The sequence below is a fragment of the Eublepharis macularius genome, chromosome 8 (genome assembly GCF_028583425.1).
Source record: "Eublepharis macularius isolate TG4126 chromosome 8, MPM_Emac_v1.0, whole genome shotgun sequence".
NCBI classification, from domain to species: domain Eukaryota; kingdom Metazoa; phylum Chordata; class Lepidosauria; order Squamata; family Eublepharidae; genus Eublepharis; species Eublepharis macularius.
In genome coordinates, this window is record NC_072797.1 from 140,506,921 (window position 1) to 140,522,015 (window position 15,095).

The 15,095-nt window shown below is 46.3% G+C and overlaps 1 protein-coding gene across 2 annotated transcripts; it reads left to right on the forward strand.

Moving 5' to 3' along the window:
- Nucleotides 1–452: 452 nt before the first annotated feature.
- Nucleotides 453–8,159, forward strand: DCTN6 (dynactin subunit 6). 2 transcript variants are annotated; one of them, XM_054987424.1, is made up of 7 exons: nt 453–554; nt 1,433–1,497; nt 2,408–2,513; nt 2,987–3,075; nt 3,832–3,879; nt 6,836–6,996; nt 7,477–8,159. In XM_054987424.1, exons 1-7 carry the CDS (start codon nt 532–534, stop codon nt 7,573–7,575), a joined length of 591 nt encoding a protein of 196 aa, XP_054843399.1. In that variant the 5' UTR covers nt 453–531; the 3' UTR covers nt 7,576–8,159. The 2 variants fall into 2 exon arrangements, with proteins under 2 accessions (XP_054843399.1, XP_054843400.1); XM_054987425.1 differs by having other exon boundaries at nt 6,854–6,996.
- Nucleotides 8,160–15,095: the final 6,936 nt, after the last annotated feature.

A 15,095-nucleotide genomic window follows, 5' to 3' on the forward strand; every position in this document is an offset into this window, starting at 1 on the left:
TAAAGCTTATGCTTTACAATAAAGCTTATGCTTAAGAAAGCTTATGCTACGATAAAGTTGCATCTGATGAAGAGAGCTATGGCTCTCGAAAGCTTACGCTACAGTAAAGTTGGTTAATCTTGAAGGTGCTACTGGACTCTTGACTATTTTGCAACTACACACTAACACGGCTACCTCCCCTGGGTCGGCAGCTAACACGCGGCAGGCGCGTCCCCGCCTCCTCTCCCCCAAGCGCCCCTGGCCAGCCTCGCGCAACCGCCGGGCCGGGCGGGGCCGCGCTCCGTTCGGAAGAAAAGGGCGGGGCCGCCTCAAGAGAAGGGGCGTGGCCTTTGGGCCTCTTCGACGCTTCGCGCAGAAAGCCTCGGGCTGCCGAGAACATCGCGAGAGTTGCCGGCGCGTCTCTCCGAATGGCTCAGGCTGGCGAATCGAGCGCAGGGATGATGGATTGATCCTGCCGCTCGGCGGTTCCCGTGTGCCAGCAGGCTTCTTCGTCGCTAGCCGAGCCGCGGATGGCCCAGCCGGCCGGGCGAGATGGCGGAGAAGGTGCCGAAGAGGTGCGCGGAGGGGCCGGAGGGGGCGGCGGGGGGCCCGCAGAGGCCTCGCCTCTCGTCCCGCGGCAGGGGCGCCCCGAGCGCGGAGCGCGGCGGCCCGAGGCCGGCGCCCAGTGGCTGGATGGGCCGCGGGCTTGGGGCCTGCGCGCAACCGTTGGCAGCGCAGCAAGGGTTGCCAACAGCCGGGAGAAGAAGGCCGCCCCCCGACCCATTACCGGGGCCTTCGCCGGTGAAGCGGGCGGGCCAAGCTGGGCATCGCCTCCGGGGAAGGGGCCGGGCGGGGCGGGGGGTCTTTCCTCCTCCGGGCTGGTGGCAAAAGCATTTCGGGGCCTTCGGGGGCTCCGGTAAGTTGGACTGCAAGGAGCACGTCGCGGGTTTGAAGCCGTGGGCCTGCGAGGGCCCTTCGCGGCCGCGCCCGTGAGCCCATTAGAGGGGAATTGGCCGCCGTTTCTCTGTCCTCCGCCCAACTCCTAAGGGCTCCCCAGCCCCGCTTTAAGCAGAACGGGGGCGTCGTGAGCTTTCCGTGGCAACGGAGCCCCTCGAGAGCTGCCCGAGCCCAGTGGGTGGGCTGCGAATCCGCGCTCTGCCGGTTCGAATCCCACTCCGGCAGGGGGCCTCGGGTCAGCCGCTCCTCTCGGCCCCAGCTGTACTGCGGGGATCATAACAACACTAACCCGTTCTCTCTGGTCGGAGCAGTCATCTGTCTAGAAGAATGGCAGATAAGTGCAGTTGTTGTTGTTGTTATCCTACCAAGAGAAACTTTCACCGCCTCCTGAACAATTGACAGCAGCTTGTGGATTGTGTGCTTTATTTCCACATACGTGTTTCTGTGGTTGAAGCTCTCCTACGCTGTTCTTATTCCCGTTGCTGCTCTTTTTCAGTGTCAAAATTGCTCCTGGAGCTGTTGTCTGTGTGGAAAGTGAAATCAAGGGAGATGTGACAATTGGTAAGAAAAAGTATTTTGTGTAGCACTGACTGTCTCTTAAGGGTTAATCTGATTAAATATTTAAACCAAACAGCTAATCTTCTGCTCCATTTCTTGGTCCCCATATTTTTCTTAACTGCTGTGAAGCAAAACATTCAGATCATGTATATCTTAGGCACTAGGCGACTGGATTTTTGGCTCTAGTGAAATGTTACAGTCCTGTGTTGATGCTCAATAGGATGGGTGTGCCTGTTGGGTGAGAAGTCGCTTCCCCATCATGAACAGGAGGAAGATAATTTGAATTAATAATTTGACTTAATAATCAGTCAGGGGATAGAACCAGGGCTTTTTTTCAGGGGGAACGTGGGGGAACTGAGTTCCGGAACCTCTTGAAAATGGTCACATGGCTGGTAGCCCCGCCCCCTGATCTCCAGACGGAGGGGAGTTGAGATTGCCCTACACGCCGCTTCAGCAGCGCGAAGGGCAATCTCAACTCCCCTCTGTCTGGAGATCAGGGGGCGGGGCCACCAGCTATGTGACCATTTTCTCCAAGGGCAACCCACTGAGTTCCACCACCTCTTTTCCCAGAAAAAAAGCCCTGGATAGAACCAATGATTTGTTTATAAATGCCACTGTTCTTCAGGAAAAATTACATGAGATTTGAAATATCCTTGCCTTCTCCACATCAAGCACTTGCAGGAAAACGACCTGTTCTCAGAATACATACCTAATGTCTGTTAGCTTCTGCAGTGAAAAATGAACTTTATCCACCTTTGCATGGGCTTGTTCCATGTACAGTGGTGAATGCAGTGACAATCTTCTGAGACAAGTTATTGTCTTCTGCAGAGGCCCTTCGCTTCCTTGAACTATCCTGGGTAACTTTTCAGTACTAGTGCTGTGCCAGGATTAATCCCGAGGTGTTTCCCCACAGGACCCAGAACGGTGGTTCATCCCAAAGCCCGGATTGTGGCCGAAGCTGGTCCGATAGTGATTGGAGAAGGTAACCTCATAGAAGAACAGGCAGTGATCATAAATGGGTTAGTACTGTTCAGGATGGAGTACTTTCTTAGTCCAAAATGATGTAAATCAGTGGTATTAACTAGAGTGTTGCCAGGGGAAGATACTTTTTGATCTAGGAATTGTTCCCTGAATTACCGTATATATGTACCGCATATTACCGTAACAGAGGTTGATTGTACTTTTAATAGGGCTGTCTGTTGAATAATCAGTCAGCTGGGTTTTTAGTTGATTAATTGTCCACCTTTTACCTGATTATGTTTATATCAACATATTGCCAAATCCATTATTTATATGTCTTTTTGAGGTACTGAACTGCAAACTGTTACTCTGTTTTACTCTCTCTTTTACAGCAACATACCAAAACCATTGTGACAGAAATAAATGTGTCTCCTTTAAGATGCCAAATATAAAGGCCATTATATTAATGCTTTTAAAGTTCTCTAGCTTTTTGTGACGTAAATGCTGTGACGCAGTCTTCAATCCTTTACAGCTATCCCGAGAACATCACCCCTGATACAGAGGATGTGACACCGAAACCAATGATCATTGGCACCAATAATGTGTTTGAAGTTGGCTGTTGTATCCTTCTGAAGATGCCTATTAAAGTATGGGGCTGTGTGGACTAATTGAGGGTTCTCCAGTGGGCCTTCACAGGGAACATGCTTTTTTAAAAACGTCCTTTGCATACGGCTTTTCTAGTTCCAAAGTTGAGTGATTTATTATTGCTGAAAGGACCAACTATTGCAGCCTGAGTTAATAATTCAAATTTAAACTCTCCCAGTCCAAAGCAAAAATCCATCTGCCCTCCCACTGCCCACAAGCAGAAAAAAACCCGTTTTATATTAAATTCTTTTTAAATTTCCTGACTGTTTTCTGACATAGTCTTCATTTAAATGTGTTCTAGCTCATGGTCTCCAGGTACAGTGAGTTGACGATTTTGTTGTTTGGGAGATTTATTAAATCCACTTCTCTGCCTTTCATCAATTTGCCCTTTATAATTTTAAGAATTATGAAGCGGAGACAAAAGGCCCATTACGTGTCGACCACCAGGATGTATTTATTCCAGGGGCTTCCTGTACAAGGGCAGATCAGTAAGTTGCCTCTGAACTTCTTACTCAGTGGGAATTGACGTAAAGTAGGATCTGCGGTTGAAAAAGCAAGCGTGTATATGGGACTCCACTTCTGTAAAGGTAGTGTTGGCAATGAATTTTCTGAATAGGGGGAGGCTGCAAAAGCGGTGCAGTGTTCTTGGGAGGAAACAGGTACAATAAATTTTTTCCAATAAATTTTTTCCAATTAATTTTTCCAATTAATTTTCCTAACAGTGATTTGTAGATTCGCAGGCAATGAAAATAGGGGACAACAATGTAATTGAGTCCAAAGGTAAATCTGCTGGTTAAGTATTAAATCTCCCAACATGTTGAGCTATCTTTTGCACTGTAGTTACGCTTTCTGTGTGGTTGCCCCTGTTTCTAGCAGGCACTTCTGTATCTGAATGGTTTATATAGGAAACTTCCTCTTTGTATGACCATATACTTGGATGCAAAGTAGATGAAGATCTTGCGTCCAGCACGGGACTGAATACCTTCCGCACGTACCTCCGTTCATATGGGAGGTGGAATTTCCTGAGCTGCCTCATGTCACTAGATCCTGTTAAGGAGTTCATCTATCGAGCTTTGTTCCACTTCACCCCAACACAAATGAGAATATTTGTACTGTTCCCAGAGGTTTATAGAAAGATGTTAGTTTAGACCCTCTGGGACCAAAACTTCTGGTGAGAGAGGGGTCCTTAAAGACTTTCTGAGTACCAGCCCGAAAGGCTTTTTCTGGATACCTTCCATGTACTTTGGTACAATTGGGCCACATTATGCTTTTTACATATGTTTAGAATGCATAAAAAGGAAAAAAAAAAGTGGTAATTAAAATTATTGGTTACAAAAAAGGACAAAAAGCAAAAATTTCTAACGGCTCTCGACAAAAAAGAAAAATGAAATTAATTATTCTCTCACTAGGCCTTCGATTTACCCCTCTCGCTTGAGAGAGGCAGAATATTTATTTTTATTTATGCCACTTATAGTCTGCCTTTTTCACTGAAACTCCAGGAGGATTACAATTGTAAGTCAATATAACCAACAGCTAGGATGTTTCATTGAACAATACAGTAAGGTTTGGATTGCAGAAATTTGAAAACCAGCATAATTCCAAATAACGGAGATGAAACATTGTTGAAACAAAATATAATTAATTTGAGGTGACATATTAAACCATGTGGAAAATTGACATCTGCAGACAGTATCTAGCAGTGTAGTCTACAATAGCTGTCCTTTTACCAAAGCATCCCTTGAGCCATCTCTCTCAGCACTGCCCTATTACCTGAGCGAAAAAGCCCTCCTGCATAATTCAGTTTTGCCAAGTTTGTGGAAAGCCGGGACACTGTAATAGCCTGGAATAATCTTCAATGGGCTGGATCTCGGTTTCAGTCTTTTTGCTAGGTTCTTGAGGCGTGTTTCTTTTTATGGTGGCTTCTGCCGGGAAGGACCTGGAAGTCCTGCTTCTCCCACCCTTTACCTCCGGACGCTCCTACGATGCTCTTAGAATTGGAGTCAGTCTGAGTTAAGGTTCCCCACGAGCCCCCTCAGACCTCTCCCCTTCTGTAAAGCTGCTGTCTTCCATGTGTTTCCTCAGAGACCGGGGTCTTTGCCTGTGCATAGGCGCCTCCTCTTAACTGGTTGGTCATTCCTGATTAAGGTGCCAAGTGCAGGTCTTCCCAACATGAGAAGATCTAGTGAGCAAAACTGGACTCTTCAGCCTTTTACATACCTACTTTAAGTTAACTTCTAAATGCAAACGAAGAAGTCTTCTAAAATTAAATTTTTTACAGGAGTTGCCTGTGGGAAACAGTGTTACACGAACACATTAAGTTGCCGTATACTGAATCAGACCCTTTGGTTCATCAAGATCGACGTTGTCTATTCAGACTGGCAGCATCCCTCCGGGGTCTCAGGCAGAGGGTCTTTCACGTTGCCTACTCTCTGATCCCTTTAACTGGGGACTCCAGCGATTGAACCTGCGGCCTTCTGCATACTATGCAGATGTTCTGCCACTTATCCTCAGCCCTTGTCTTTCCACTGCACTTTTAAGTACGTCCTTTGGAGGAAGAACCAATGTAGAGTAGTGGTTACAGTGTCAGGCTAGGATTAGGAGCCCGTGGTTCAAATTCCCACAAAGTTCGCTGGGTGACCTTGACCCATTCGCTTTTCCAGCCTAACTTTCTTCACAAAAGAACTAAACCACTAATAAGATAGTAGCAGGCTTAGGTTTGTATCCATAGAGGTTTTTAAGTGTCCCAGTAAAGTATAACTTCAAGGGACCTCTGGAGGTCTCCAGTGAGAGGATGGTTATGATGGACAACTTTCCTGGGGAAAGAGCTTACCCATTGCTACTGATGACCTTCTGAAATGCACAGCCACAGGAGAAAGTTGGCCATGTTTCGTGCCACTCTTGTCGCTCATGCTGTAGCAAAGCAGTTAAGTGGTTGGGCTGCCAATCAGTAGTCTGCTGGTTCAATTCCCACTACTACTACGAGCCTTGGGTAAGCTGCTCCTCTCAGCCCCAGCTCCCCAGCTGAATTCTAGGGATAATAGTAACACTGACTTTGTTCACTACTCTGAATAGGGCACTAATCCATCTGGAAGGACAGCATATAAACACAGCTATTATATGATGAAAGAAATAGTGACATTCCTTGGGCCTGGCCAGCACATGTTATGCAAATTGAATATATGCCCTGAACATGCCCATGTGCCAGTGTTTCATGGCATATGCACAAGAGTTCCTCAGCAGATTAATCTGTGGGGGAAGGTTTTGCACTAAGACATTCAGACAAGGAGAATGCGATCATGCCTCAGATCTTAACAGGAAGAGGGAAACCAAAGAATGAGTAACTGTGCTTGCTCACATTTCTTCCTCTAACCTGGCCCCTCCAGGGCTGAAATTTAGATTGAGAATTCCTCTTGTATGGGAATCCTCTGTATACTCACTTGGAAATAAGCTCCGGTGGAATTGCTACAGCTTTCTCCTAAAGAAGCTTGCCCAGAATTGACTCTACGATCTGCTTCCATCTTCTCACCAAGTGCAGAAGTGGTTTGAAGATCTAAGTCTTGTCTGTAGAACAAGGGAAGTAAGAGAAGTTGTGAAAAGCTGGCTGGGAATGGAGTGCATTAATGTTCTCCTTGGCTATGGCTGGATATGAGACGGGGAATGCACGGGGATGTAGGTTGGGATCAATAATTCTGCCCTTTCCAGGCATGTGTTTTCTTGGGTAATTCAGGTCTTGAAGACCTTCTCGTCTCCGCAGCATTTGTAGGTCGGAATGTGATCTTGACTGGCGGCTGCATCATCGGGGCCTGCTGCAATGTCAACACCTACGAAGTCATCCCTGAGAACACCGTGATCTACGGCGCCGACTGCCTTCGCCGAGTGCAGACCGAGAGACCGCAGGTGGGTGGGAGGCAGCGAATCTGCCCCGTTTGGGCCCCTCCTTGTGCCAGCCTGTCTTCCTGATCCTGTGCCGGCTGTGAAGATGGTTCAGCTGGTCGGATAGAGCAAGGAGGCCTTCAGGTGTCTCGCTTTGCCTAAGGGTGTTTGGTAAAGGCTACCTGAACCCCTGATGAAAACATGAAACCCGCTGAAGGAGAAAGGCAGGACCTATAAGACAGGCTGTCATTGAGTGAGATTTAAGGACTTTGGGTCAGAACTCTGGATGGGTTGGAAATGGAAATGGTCCTGAAATTCTTCCTTTTCCTTCAGGTCGCCATGTTTGTTTTCCCCCCTAGCCCTCTGCCTTTAGGGTTCTTACAGTTCTAGATGAATATATCAGATCAAATTTTTTTCTTCCTGTTCATTGATCGTCATTGTTAACTGGGCCCCGGTTTGTGTTCTGTCTTGTATTCTCTCTAACCCCGTGCTGTTCCTTTTTAGCCACAAACGTTGCAGTTGGACTTCCTGATGAAAATCCTGCCCAACTACCACCATCTTAAGAAGACCATGAAAGCAACCTCCACGCCTGTGAAGAGCTGAAAAGTTCCTTAGGTGGCTGTCAAAATTGCCACAGGGACGTCGCCTCCTGCTTTCATGTCTTCAGGAACGAACCTTTGGCTTACAAGCGCCTTCCGTTGTGCAATCTCATTTTTATTTATTCCAGTGCTTTAAAAAAAACAGTGTATTGATGTATTCTTAAGGTGCTTGGTCCATTCCTTTCCCAGTGTATTGTTTTGCCCGTTTCATCCTAAATGATTTAGAGGAAAGAAAGTTTTCAGTAGTATGAGGGTGCCTGATTTTTAGCACTTTTTTTACTGATTTCAGCAGACTAAAACACGAGTTCAGTAGAAGCTTAAAGATTAACAAAACATAAGCTTTCCTGCATCATAGCTCACTTCACAAGCTGTATATCTGTCAGGCTGATTTATATACACAGTAGGAAATACTTAAGCAAAAGCTTGACGTTCTCGTTTAAAATAAGAACAATTAAAAGTGCTTAACTTCTACCTAGATCATGTGTGTTTGATGCACTAAAGAGGTAGCATTTGTCTCCTTTGTATATGCATCACTCATGCAAAGATGAGTTCTTAAATAACTCACCTAATAAAGTATTTATAACTTCCCATTGACTTCATAGTGGCATATCATAATGCCTATCTAGGCATCCATTCTATGTACTTTAAATAACAATGACTACCATTTCTGCCCTTGAAAGAGAGAGGGTGTGTGGTTTATTGTAATCGGATGAAGTGATATATATGGGTTTGTTACTAGAAATGTAACCCAGAGTGAGTGACGCCTCCTCAATCTTGCTGATTTCAAAGCCATGGGAGCAGCTGTATTTAAGCACCCTTCTCTGGACTGCTTGCTTGGTTGGGTAATTGCCTATGACAAGAGGTGGTGGTGTCCAATACAGGGGTAGCTATTTCTCTATTGCCGTGGCATGCTTTAGGATCTAGAGAACAGTCCAGAGCCCTTTCAGGTAACATCGTCTGGCCCCCTCTGGAGTGATGTGGCTCCACAATGACAGAAACTCCAGCTAGCAGTAATTCTGTAGTGCATAGACCGAGGCATACCTAGGAAGTACATCTATAACTCGTAGGAATGAAGAAGCACGTTTAAAAGCCACAGAACAAAAATACAACCATTTTAACCTCTTGATTGAAATATGGCTATTGATTAAAATAAGGTAGTTTTTGCGGGTACAACCATTGGAAGAATGCTCCAGCTGATGTGAGCATGTTGCATAAGAGCCTCATTTTGGCAGGGTGGAGAGACTTGTCTATTTGGTTTTGGAGGCCGCATTCACATTTTTGTGTATATGTTACTTCTGAGTTACATTATAAGAATTGGGGGGGGGGTGTTAATCCTGGGCAGTCTAAATGGATTCTGAGAGTTGTGTTGTGGCAAAAAAGATTAACTTTACAAAACTGGAATAGTCCTTTACAAAAGCGAAGAACAAAGCACATGTGCTGTCAAATGACGAGTGTGTGTTTTTCAGAAACAGCCCATATGAAGACCACTGCCATCATATATGGTCTACCTTAATAACAAATATATGCTGGAAGAAACATACATATATATTTATTACTGGGAACTGCTGAAGATTACTTTGGAGAGATGGGAGATTCAGAAAGATACCTGCCCCTCTTGTTACAAAGAACATCTTATATGCCAATAAAGTGGCCCTGATCTGTGGAGACTTAAATCTGGAGACTGGAGCCGTGAATGGACAAGACAGATCTTCCTACACACCTGAAAAATGCCCAAGGGTTGCGGGCTTGCAGAAAAATATGAAATCTAAAAAAAAATGCATTGGGGGTTAAAAAAAACACCCAAATTATTAATGGAGCTCCTATAGTTTTAACCAGATACCCTCAGTGGCTGTTGCTAGGCAACCAAGTAACAGTTTGGTCAGTATTCCAGTCTTGGTTTCTGTCAGAAAATGCAGGGGAGAAGGGGGCAGGGTCGTTTCCAGGGCTGTCTGGGCCTTTGAGGGACAACTCATTGGGACCAGGCCCAGAAACACCCACTGGACTTGCATGACACCCAGGCTTGCTCATGCTCAACAGCACCCCCACCCCCAGCCAGTGTAGTGTAATGGTTCAAGTTTCAGAGTATGATGTGGGAGACCCAGGTTCGAATCACTACTGCTGTGAAAGCTCACTGGGTGACTGATCCAGCCCCATTCTGTCAGCCTAACCTTATGAGGATAATATGGAGGCAAGAAGCAGGATGGAAGCTGCTCTGAATCCCCACTGTGGAGACAGGCAGCATATGAGTGAAGTAAACTAGTAAATATAAAAGAAGATGGGGCTCAGATAAATGGTAAGTTGTTTAGGGTGGGAAGGAGGGAAGGAAACATGAGCATATTGGGTCTGCCAGGAGGAGGGAAAGAGGAAATAACATGGAAAGGGGGATATAGGGGGACATGAAATAGTTGCTGCAAGTCTTTGGCAGGTCCCCCTCCGTGCAACTAGGCCCGGCTCAGCCAGCGCCATACAACTGGGCCACAGGGGAGAGGCTTCAGGGAGTTGAAGGGGGAAAGGTGAAGACGGGCAGGTAAAGGTGGTGGGAAGGAGAGACGGAAGCAGGGAAAGTTGGGGAGTATTGGGGGCGGGAGGGAAAAAGGACATGGTGGGGGAAGGGAAAATGAGATGCCCCCTGCAAGTCCTTGCGGTCTCTGCCAACATGGTGTGTTTCTTCTTTGTTTCTGCCCTTCAGCCTCTGCCACCACGTTCCTGCCCCAAATTTTCTTTTAGAAATGCTGTGTAATGTTGAACATTATATAAACATGATTTCATACTTCATTTATTTAGACTTACCCTGCTTTTCTGCTTGATGGGGAAAAAAAAAACAAAGCTTGCATGTTTCAACTCAAGTCCCCTTAGAGAAGGAGTTCCACCTGAATGGGGCCACAGCAGATAAGGCCTTTTCTCTCCCAAAAGAAGGATCCCTTAAGGGGAGCCATCTCTTGAAGTGTTCAGAGGACGTTGAATATGCTTTATAAAACTATGTTCTGTGATGCGATACCAGCATTGCAAATCGGGGTGGAGGCTACCTCTACGCTACTACTCCAGTTTGAAGTCTTTCTACAATAAAGTCATAGATCCAGAGGGGTTAGCCATGTTAGTCTGTAGTTGCAAAATAGTAAAGAGTCCCATAGCACCTTTAAGACTAACCAACTTTATTGTAGCATAAGCTTTCGAGAACCACAGCTCTCTTCGTCAGATGCAACTTTATTGTAGCATAAGCTTTCGAGAACCACAGCTCTCTTCATCAGATGCAACTTTATTGTAGCATAAGCTTTCAAGAACCAAAGCTCTCTTCGTCAGATGCTACAATAAAGTCAGTCTTAAAGGTGCTACTGGAGCGTTTACTATTTCTACAGCAAGTGGGTCTTCTGCTGGATCCAGGCTCCTTGTAGGATGATTGAATCCATCCCATTGAGTATACTTTTGCTCCAGTACAGTGAGAGAGCCATGTGCCGAAGGAGGAGGCTTCATTAGGTTCCACAGATCTGTTCCACCTTGAGCAGTATGTCCTTTTCTGGCACTGGAGGGAAGCGCTTCCATTAGCCACACAGACCTGCAGAATCCGGCCAGCTGCTGCTCCTGAACGCTCAGGTCAGGCCTGATAATGCGTCTTTTGATCCGTGTGAGGATCCCAATCCGTAGTTCGGCATACCTAAAGCCGGGTCAGCAGCCAGAATCTCCATAGTCTTTTAAGTGTGCTGTGTTTTTCCCTAGAGCCCCTTCAATCAAGTATTAAACCAAGACCACGTTTCAAAGCATTTGCAAGGGCTGCAGCCTTGACTTGTTCTGGCACCACCACCCCTCCTGTTTCCTAATCAACAACAACAACAAAACCCTTTTTTCACTTTCTTTCTTGGAAAAGGCCTTGAAATGCCTTATAAAGTCAAGGCGTTCATGTAAAATATTGCACTGGCCCGTAGCAAGTTCTAACAATAGATACTCCTAAGCGAGACTAATATGTGGACAGCTGGTATAGCATTAGTGGGTAGAAAGCTAGACTTAACGGGATGCCCTGAGTTCAATCCCCCTCCCCAAGCCACAAAATTCACTGAGTGGCACAAGGCAAATGGCTTCCTTGGCAAAGCTTATTTTCTTGTTATTGTAACTGATGCCAGAGAACAAGGAAAAGCAGAATAATATGTTGATTCTGCAGTTCACCCTCTACTGCTGCATAGATTGGATTGTAATAGTTTTGGACAGGCCTTTTCACTGTATCTGGAGAAGGTGGGATGTTTAATGTTTTATTATGTGTTTTTATTTAAGTCTCCTTGAATCTTTCAGCTGAAAGGCAAAGCACACATTTTTAAAGTTTATATAGAAATACACATACAGTGTTACAGTAAGTTTACAGAGAGACGTCAACATCCGCCGCTGAAACAGACTACAGATATAGGCTGTCCAGACTCCAGTTATAGTACTAGACTGGTAATAGTGCTGAACACTTTATTTCCCCCCTATGAATTCCTCCTTTAAGATAGTTTTTCATGTTCAAACATTAACAGTAAATGATATTTGCTTCACGGAGTTTATACTGTCTGTCAGACACTTCAGTGAACTATAAAACCCCAAAACAAAGTCAATTAAAACTTACCCTACTCTGAACTAACATAGTACAGCAGCCAATAACTTTCTGATATTCTCCGGTCTAATATATAAATCTGAAGTCGGTGGGGAAGATAAGAGATTTCATCATATAGTATTCAACATAGCTGATACACGTCTCCCACACCTTTCCAAAGATAACTTTTTGCAGTTTCACCACATAACCAGCATTACGAAATTGTGTGGTTTGAATCACACACGGCACCAAACCACAATTGCCTGTGGGCTGAACTCCACAGTGCTCTTTTTTTTCCCCCCACGAGACAAGGATGAGTTTTGACCTGTTGGTGAGCCTTGTTTAAATATCACTTTTGTGAAAGTCGTCCTAGCCCCAAAGGAAGGACCAGGGGTTAAGAGACCGTGTTTTGCCTTGTGAAGGCTGGCTGACTGCGCCATCTAGTGGCCGGCATGTACCTTTACTAGTATTTGTGTACTGAAGGCCTGTAGGTTTCAACCAGTATTTGGGGGGATCCCGGTCTTCCTTGAACATCTATAAGAGGCTTCTCGCGGAGACAGGAATGATAGACAAATTTCCCTGAAAGACAGCGTGCCTAACACTGCTATTCTTGCGCAGTCACGTGCAGAAGACTGTGGGGTGTGTCCTAGAGCCCTGCGGACCGACAATAGGAGCATCTCGTTGGCCGCTCTTGGGATCTGAAGGCCAGACTGAATGGGCCCCAGTGTGAGCCAGCAAAGCTGTTTTCACATGGCAACATGAGCAGCTGCTGTTTGAGAAATTCAAACCCCCATTACGTGCACGGGGCCAGTTTCCTGGATCTTTAGATTCTGACCACTTTCTTCAGGTACATAACCCAAATACGCCCTCTGAATATTCCAATAGCCAGCTGCTTCAATGTAGGGCTACCGTTCCCAGTCTCTCCCCACACCACCACTGACCTGACCAGCAGGGGAACAGGCTTCCAGAGCGTGATCTCAGGGCAGCGCAACAACATCACTCCGAAGAGTGACGTCATTGTGCCACATCGGGAGCATGCGCATGTGTGCTTCACATGGGGATGAATTGGGCCAATTTGAGAGCACGCGGTCCCTAGCCTGAGCAATGATGCCACTTCCCGGAAGTGACATGATCACACAGGGCTGGGAGCACATGCTGGACGCCCCCACATGAGGAAAGGAAGGAAGGCGAGTGCCAGGTGCCCCCTCCTGCCAGGGGGGTCAGGGGACATGGCAACCCTGCTTCAGTGTGTTGTTTTTCTAGTAATGCACAACTCAGTTAGTCATAGTGATTTCTTAAGGAATGAGCTTGCAATAATGCTTCCAAGATATCAAGTGAGGCCCTGGTAACAGCTCCCTCCCCACATTCCAATGGTGAAAAGTCATTAAGAGAAAAGGCTAATGAGTCGAAATTGTTCTGATAAGAAAGCTGGTATAGCTGGACCTCAGGGGGCCCAGGGGCTTAGAGCAGACAGCTCCATCCTTTTAAACAATGTTGAGCAAAGCACAGGAAACTGGTTGGAAGGGAGTCGCCAGGCCTCACTAGAGGCTGGATGTACCTACAAGGCTTTTCTGATACTGCCAGGGACTAGAATACTGTCACGTGGCTGAATTGAACTCAGAGTATTTTCACCGGTAGTGTCACTAGGGTAAGAGAAGAGGGACTCCAAGGTTGCCAAACTCCAGGTGGGCCTAGAGCTCTCCTGGAATTCCAACTGATCTCCAGATGACAGAGATCAGTTCCCCTGGAGGAAATTGGTTGCTTTGGAGGGTGGATTCTATGGCAATACATCCCTTCTGAGGTCCCTCCCCCTCCCCAAGCCAGTTTGGTGTGGTGGATAAGAGCATGGGACTCTAATCTGGAGAACCGGGTTTGATTCCCCACTCCTCCCCTTGAAGCCAGCTGGGTGACCTTGGGCTAGTCACAGCTCTTTCAGAGCTCTCTCAGCCCCACCCACCTCACAGGCTGTTTTGTTGTGGGGATAATAATGACATACTTTGTAAACCGCTCTGAGTGGGCATTAAGTTGTCCTGAAGGGTGGTATATAAATCAACTGTTGTTGTTGTTGTTATTACTCTAAAAATCTCCAGGAATATCCCGACCCAGAGATGGCAATCCTATGTAACACAGACACAACCAAGACAGAGTGTATAACAGGCATCTGGGGCATAAATTTATTTATATTTATTCAGATACATGCCCTGCTTTTCTGTGGCTTACAACATTCTCTCCTCCTCCCTGCGAGGTAGGTTAGGCTGAGAGAGAGCATGTGTGACTGTTCCAAGGTCACAGAGTGAGCGTTGTGGCAGAACAGGGATTCAAACAGGTCTCCAGAATCTTAGCCTGACATTTAACCTGTACGCTGTTAACAGTTAGGACGAGCAACGGGGCTAAGCAGAGCGGCATGAGGGCAGCTTCTTAGCAGCAACTCAGCACAGGGCTACCAACCTCAGGGTGGGGCCTGCAGTTCTCCTAGAACTACAACATGGACTGCAGTGTGTGTGTGTGTCTGGGGCAGGGGGTGGGTGGGTAATGTGTGCTCCATTGTTTTGCAGAAATACTGCGAAATAAGAAACCCAGCAAGACTAATGGGAACTAATTGTATATATGTGTTTTAAGTTGTTTTGCTCTGTAAACAGCACAAACAGAAATGTTTAATGAGAATTAATATTGTATGACTTTGTGCCATGGCTTTGGGGGACACTAGATGTGAAGCGTGGCTGTTATCCATCTTGAATGCAACGGGTGGCTGAAGAAGGAGGCAGGGGTTATGCAGTTATCAGGGTGGTTTAGACGGCACAAAGAGCTACTGGCGACGGTGTGTAGTTTCACAACACCAGAGAAAGCAAGGAGGTGCCCTAGTTTTCTTCAGAGACCTGAAGGTTGTTGTTTGCTTGCTGCTGCGTCTGCGTCTGCGTCTGCGTGGCTGATTCTCACCTGCCTAGGAGCCCCTCGGCCTGAAGAGC